Source organism: Trypanosoma cruzi, genomic scaffold, assembly GCF_000209065.1.
Source record: "Trypanosoma cruzi strain CL Brener 1047053517099 genomic scaffold, whole genome shotgun sequence".
Lineage (NCBI taxonomy): Eukaryota > Euglenozoa > Kinetoplastea > Trypanosomatida > Trypanosomatidae > Trypanosoma > Trypanosoma cruzi.
Genome location: NW_001849485.1, coordinates 106,340 through 113,127, shown reverse-complemented (window position 1 = coordinate 113,127; position 6,788 = coordinate 106,340). Strand labels below are relative to the sequence as shown.

The window sequence follows — 6,788 nt, the reverse complement described above, 5'->3', positions numbered from 1 at the left end:
CGATAGAATTTGTCCCTTTTTTTGTTTGTTTTTTTTGTTTTGTTTTTTTATCTTCTCATTGTCGTTGTTTTTGTTCCTTTTTTTGGCCCTCCCTCTTTCTTTCTTTTCTCTCTTTTGTTGTTTTGTTTTGGGGAGGAGGGCGCTTCTTGTGTGCATGCGGGCATGTGTGCAGGAGGAACGCCTGCCATTCCCCGCAGTGAGCGAAGTGAATGTGTGGGTGTGGAAGGCGAGAGAAGATATTTTAAGAAAATCAAAAAAAAAAAAAGAAAAAATGGAAGAATGGAGGACGGGAGGACTGTTCGGATGCGTGTGTACACGTGCAATTGATGTGGGGGAGAAAACGAAAAAGAAAAAAAAAAAAAAAAAAAACTTTTTTTCATTGGCTCTTTCGTATCGTTCCTCCACCTTCTTTCTCATTTGTATATGTACATTAGAATATTTATGTATACATGTGTGATACATCCCTCCTTTTTTGTGTGTTTTGTTTTGTGCTCCGCCCTTCACACTCGTACTGGGTTTGTTCGTGTATGTGTCTTGCTGTGGCGTTTCCTCCGCAGCGATTTGTTTGTTTGTGTGAAGGACGGAAGGATGGAGGGATGGAAGGTGGTGGTGGCGATGGGAAGCAACTCAACGGAATATGGACGAAAGGGGGTTTTTGTTTCTTTTGTTTTTTTTTGTTTGTTTTTTACGAAACAAAAGTGAGTCATTGAAGAGGTACTGTTGTGCAACGCTGTAATTGCTTTGCCGCCGCCCTGTAATTTGACTTTTTGTCTCTGTGTGTATGTAACATGGGGCTGCAAATGTTCTGTGATTTGTTTCTCTGTTAACTTCTTCTATTTCTGTGGCTGATCTTTTTGTTTTCCGTCTATCTTGTTGTGTACATGCCTTTCATATAATGTATACATGTAATTTTGTTTTTTTGTTGTTGTTTTTTTTGATTTTGAGAATTTGCGGGGGGAACGCCTTTTTTGTTTTGTTTTGTTTTTTGTATGCGTTGAACGCCGATATTGACGAGTACGGCGCATGAGCCTTTGTTGGCCTGTGTGTCGGCGAAGTTTGTTTTGTTTTGTTTTGTTTTTATGGTGACTGATCGTTCTTTTTTCCCTCCACCGCCTTCAGTGCCTCTGCTTGGGCATACGATTCATTCATCCACCTTCAGCTTGCGGGCGGCGCATGGACGCTTGCGGTTGTTGATGTTGTTTTTTTGTTTGTTTTGTTTTGGCTGATGAAATCCCTCTTACTGCCGCTTTCTGCCTGCGTGAATGCGTGTGTTCTCGCGCTGCGTGTGTGTCTGTGGTGGGAATTTGGGTGGGGGACGAGTGGCGGTTGGCGGAACCGAATACCGAGGACAGTGGAGAAGTCATTTGAAAAAAAAAAAGTGAAAAAAAAAGAGGAGATATAAGAGAGGGAGGGAAGCAATGAAAGTAATGCATGAACGGTACCGAATTGCGGCAGGAGGTGGGGCGGTGGTGGTTGCCGTCGTGTTGAACTGCGGTCTTAAACGCCTCTGAACACCGCCCACACGCACATATCGCACGATTTGTATCATGTCTCACGCTGTAGTCAAAAGAAACACAAAGAAAAAAAAGCTTTATGCATACATACAAAACAGACACACACACACATATATAGATATATTCTTATATGCATGTGTACATGTATATATGCAGGAGAGAGAAAAAGTGAGAGTCTCAGTGTGAGGGGAGGAAGGGGAGAAGTGATGATTGTGGAAGGACACGGAGATGTGTGTAAGAATACTGTTGTTGTGTTGGCGCTGCATCTCTTTCATTTCTTTATTATTTTTCTCTCCTTTTTACGGAGCACTGTTGGACGTCTTCGTTTCTTTTTATCCACTTTTTTTTTTCTTTTTTCTTTTTTTTGTATGTGTGCGGATGCGTGCTTTCTTTTCTCGGGTTTTTTTTTTCTTTTTCTTTTCCGTACCGTTCCTTTCATGTTCTTCAATTTGTTTTTGCGCTGGCGATGATTGTCTCATAACTTCGCCACGGCTTATTTTGTCTATTTTCCTTTTTTTTTTTCCCTCACATTGTTTAGCCACAGCATCATGACTCCCGGTTTTGTTTTTGTTTTTGTTTTGTTTTGTGTGTGTATGTGCGTCTGTGTGGTTTTTTTTTTTTTGTTGTTGTTGTTGTTTGGTGAGTTCCTTATGATTTCTCTTTTTTTTTTTTCTTTCTCTTTTGATTTCTCGTCAGTGTCGGTGTCTTATAAAACAAGCAGTGAATTTCAATACGAACCGTGTGTTTGTTTTACTTCTTTTTCTTTTTTTTTTTTTTCTCTTTTTATAAATATTTATATTTGTGTGTGTGTGTGTGTGGCTTGCCGCGCATTCATCTGCTACTCCATCGCTGCTGCTTTATCGTTCCAATAAATGATGGATAACAGTGCCCACATCAAAATACATATTACATACATACATACATATTATACTATATTATACTATATTATATTATATTATATTATATTATATTATATTATATTATGTATTTATGTAATATGTGTGTCTTGGTAGGTAATGAGGGTTTATTCCTGCATGTCCATTGGCCGCACATTACTGATGGCGCATGTTTTGTTTTGTTTTTTGTTTTTTGTTTTTTTGTACGCATGTTTTTTTTTTTTTGGTTCCGCGCATTTATTATCTGTGTGTGTGCTCTTTTTTTTTTTTTGTGTGTGTCTTTCTTTTTTACGTGATGTTGTACGCACACGCGCAAAAAAAAAAAAAGGGCGGGTATTTTCCCCACTGAAGAAAAAGGGAATTGGCGCACGCAAGGATGGACCTCCCCACAATACGCCGCTACTTTGATGTGGCGGAGGAGTTGTACGCAGCGGGTCATCGCTTGCATGCATTTGCCACGTTGCATGCCCTTTTCGCTGTCCCGACAACCATCCAGCTGTACTACCGTCGGGAGGAAATTCTCTGTCGTGTACGTGCAGCCGAGATGCTGCTGTACAACTCCTCACCGCCGCAGCAAGGCAAAAACAGTACCGGGAGTGGCAGTTCTGCGCCATCTGCGACGGTGGCACGACTGGATTTGGCGTACTCCGTCTTGTCGCCGATGATATCTTCTCGATGGTACTTGGAAGGCGTCATCGTCTGCCCCCTGCTGTGGGATGACGGCAGCAGCGACGGTGCGCGAGCCGCGGATGGGGAACGAAAAGGAGAGAAAGCGGGAGAGGACGGTGAGGGCAGATTTGTTCCTGTTGCGTTAATTGTGAAGGCGTACGTGTTGAGTGCGATTGTGCATCGTCGTCGTCTCCGACACACGCAGGCGGTGAAGTGCATCGAGGCGGCTGGGCAGTGGTGCAGCACCGCCTTTTGCGCGTCGCTGACTGGTCTGGCCACGAGCCTCCCAAACGACGCGGAGGCGGAGGCCCAGCAGAGGGAAGAAAAACGCTGCTGTGAAGCCTTTCTTTCAGTGGAGTTTTGTCGGGTGTATTATTCGCAGCTTGTGAGCGCCGGAACGGCTGTTGTTGCGGAAAATCGCACACCGAACACGGCGGTCCTTCATGCTGCACGCACGCACGCATTAGATCGGCTGCTCTATCATGCAAAGGAATACGCGAGTTACGTCACATCTGACGGCCTGGAGCCACTCCTTCTGGAGGATAAAAGGCGCAGACAGTGTAGTTCACTGTGTTTTTCTTCTCCAAAGAACTTGTTTTCCATCCGAGCGGCGGCGCGCGTGCTTTCTCACTACTACTGTGCCGCGTTAATCCTTGACCACCGGTTGGTGGAGGCGGAGCGGCAAATGCAGCGGTGCGGAGTGTTGTTTGGTTTCTCTCCCGAGATGCTGTGCATGATGCAGCTCCTTGCGGTGGGACTCAGGGGACCATTAGCATGGAAGGGGCCGCGTGGAGTGAAACGACAGCGCAGTGAACAGGTGCCCGATGAATCTCAGGTTGCACAGAACGAGGGAAGCATGTCGCCGAAGGAGGGACTTAGATGGATGCATGATGGGTTGTTGGTGGCATTGAGGTGTTATTTGACCATGCATGCAGCTTCTATGGATTGTGCGACCGCGGAGACAACGGTATCTTTTAACTCGGTTTCAGAAAGAATCCCTGTTGATGCAAACACAGTGGCCGTCAATAATACTCAAAGTGGGAATAATCCGGTACGTCTTCTGTTTCAAAGAACACTGCGTTGTATTGATGAGCAGTTGACGCTCCTGACGACAGAGGTAAGTCAAAATGGTTGCGAGGTAAATAATGCCCGAAAGGATCTTCTCTACAGTTCCCCCTCAGCTGATATTCGTTTTTTGGTGCTGCTGAAATGTGCTGCACTTGTGACGATGACTACATATGCTCTTTCACAATTGTGGCTTGTGGAAGCAGTGAGACACCTCCATCAGTTGCGTCGCTACATGAACGTTTTCCACAAGCACACGACAAGTGTGCGAGTGCATTATCATCTGATGGTATCCCAACTAACCTCGATGCTTTCATTGCGTCATCTCTCAGGCAAAAGTAATGTGGCAAATTACACGGAAACGCGTGAACCCAAGCGACTCTCGGAAAGGGAAGAGGAAGAGCGGACTGCGGGGTTTGATGTGGGATTGCCATATGCGCACGTCCTTGCTGCGGAGAGGGCGACATTAAGTGCTGCTTCTGTATGTCTCTGTGGCCCATCCACACGGCTGCTTGTGTCGCTTATGAAGGGGGCCGCGATTTCACACGCAGCCCGTGTGGGGTCGGCAATTCACATCACGGATGCCGGAGTCACGCTTACTCATCTCACTGTACACCAACGGCATCGTTGTGCGATGGCCCTCACCAAGGTGTTAGAAGTTCTCAAGGCAAGCTTTGTTGCAGTATCTGCGCAGGAAGAAGAAGAAGAAAAGAGGAAGGAAGATGATGAAAGCAGTCTTCGACAAATAAGGTCCGCGTGGAATAAGTCCAACCAAGTTTTTTTTCTTCTCCTTTGCGGTGCGGCTGCCATGTCAGAAGAAAAGGACGAGTTAACAGCTATCAGCATGTTTAAGAACGCCCTAAAGCAGGTGAGACGATACTTTGGCCCCACGAGCGGCGTTGCCTCGGAACCCTTGTACCTTCTCGCAATGGCATACAATGAGTCTGAACGGATGGAGCTGCATCCATCCGAGGCGTCCACGCCAGTCTCGGAAGGTGGCAACGAATATCTTCTTGCTATTGCCAATGGGGCAACAGACAGTGCACAGCAGACCTTTTCAGTGGCCTGGCAAGTGGCTTCAAAAGCGAGGCGGTTGGCACAGTTGCATTGCGTCTTGGCTCTGCAGGAGAGTGACAGTAAAGAAAATCACCGACATATTGTGGGCGAATGGAATATGGAGGTACACCGTGTGTGTTTGCTGATGCGACGGGAATTAATGGAGGTCGTGTCTTTTTAGTTACTATGCGGACTCTTCTTCTTTTCTTGCATCTAAGACCGCTCCATCGCCGTCACCTCCGTCCTCCTTTTTTTTAAAGGACGGGAATGTTGTTGGGCGATGCCGCACCAACAGAAACAGAAGGTGAACACGTGTCTGTCTTTATTTTAATTCTCTTTTCCTTGTCTTTTTTTTAAAAGGCGTGAGGAGGGGGATGGCCACCCACGCATTGGGTGGTGTTTCGTGTGCGTGTCTGTTTGTGTGGTACTCTTTCTCTTCCCCACGTCTTGTTTATCTTTTTTTTTTCTGCGTGTTTGTGTGTATGTGTTGTTTCTGTGGGATGCGTGTATTTTTTTTTTCTTTTTTTTGGGGGGTGGGGCTCATCCACGGAAAGGAAGCGAAGAGAAATTCATATACCTCCTCCCCGCATCTATCAGGTGTAAGGAGCAAGCGGTGAAGAAAAAGTGAAAGAAAAAATAAGGCAGCAACAAGAATAAGAAACAAAAAAAAAAACCCGAGGAGTCGGTAAACGTGTTTAGTACGTGGTAAGTGTGACGGTTTTGTCGTGCACGGGTATTATTTCTTGAATTGACAGTGGTAGACAGTCATGTTTGAAAGTAACCTGCTCTCGCTGATCAACACCGCATCGCCGCTTCCCACGTTTGTGGAGGTGGACTTTGTGAACTCCCTTAACAACTCACTATCAAAGGCCTTCCGGTTTGCCCACGTGTTACTCGCTGAAAAAAGCGACATAGCGGCCATGTGTCTGCCGTGGGATGCTGAGATTTGGCTCGTCCTGCACTCTCTTCTCGAGCATCGACTTCTCTTTCATGCGAATACAACGTTCTCGGAGATGTTGTTTGGCCTTCGTCGTGGATGCATTGCATCGCCATCGAAGCCGTCTGGGTCTCAAGGGAGGCTGTCGTGGTGGGTTCGCGGCCCCCTCCCCGCTCCCTCATTGGAGGAAAAGGCGTTGCAAGCACCGGACGCTGCTGCCTCCCCTGCCGCATTGGGAGCTATCTGCGACTCTCCATTGCCTCAACGACATGGTGAACTCACGGCAGCGGAGATGCAGGCGGCACAGGGTGCCTCTTATGGCCACCTCCGTTTTAGTCCCATCACCAACAGACAGCGGTACATTACGCTGTTTCTCATCACGGTAATGCCCTACCTGAGAGAGCGTGCTGCTAAATGGTACACGCATCGGATGGACTCTTCTCCTGAAGCCAACTCTATGCGCATTGCTTATGCCACTCGTTACCCCACACGGGCGCGAATAAAAGAGTTATTGACTCGACTGTATCCTGTTTTTTGCACGGCATTAAGGAGCTTGAGGTTTTTTTACCAGATGCTTTTTCTTCTGGAGTTGACGCCATATACCACACCGCTTCATCGTTTGTTTGGTATCGTTTTGCGGCGTCTACAAGA

The 6,788-nt window shown here is 46.6% G+C and overlaps 2 protein-coding genes across 2 annotated transcripts, besides 11 other annotated features; both read left to right on the top strand.

Moving 5' to 3' along the window:
* Positions 1 to 6,788: a sequence feature (heterozygous, Esmeraldo-like haplotype).
* Positions 17 to 129: a sequence feature (T-rich).
* Positions 344 to 369: a microsatellite.
* Positions 1,056 to 1,078: a microsatellite.
* Positions 1,594 to 1,669: a microsatellite.
* Positions 1,855 to 1,880: a microsatellite.
* Positions 2,074 to 2,099: a microsatellite.
* Positions 2,124 to 2,197: a sequence feature (T-rich).
* Positions 2,259 to 2,299: a sequence feature (T-rich).
* Positions 2,437 to 2,498: a microsatellite.
* Positions 2,583 to 2,699: a sequence feature (T-rich).
* On the top strand, positions 2,787 to 5,381 carry Tc00.1047053503641.10 (hypothetical protein, conserved; the record flags this gene model as incomplete). Its single annotated transcript, XM_799748.1, has 1 exon — positions 2,787 to 5,381. The coding sequence occupies one exon, from the start codon at positions 2,787 to 2,789 to the stop codon at positions 5,379 to 5,381; it is 2,595 nt and encodes an 864-aa protein (XP_804841.1).
* Positions 5,968 to 6,788, top strand: Tc00.1047053503641.19 (peroxisome assembly protein, putative; the record flags this gene model as incomplete). Its single annotated transcript, XM_799749.1, has 1 exon — positions 5,968 to 6,788. A coding segment is annotated over one exon (821 nt), but the record flags the coding sequence as incomplete, so codon positions are not given.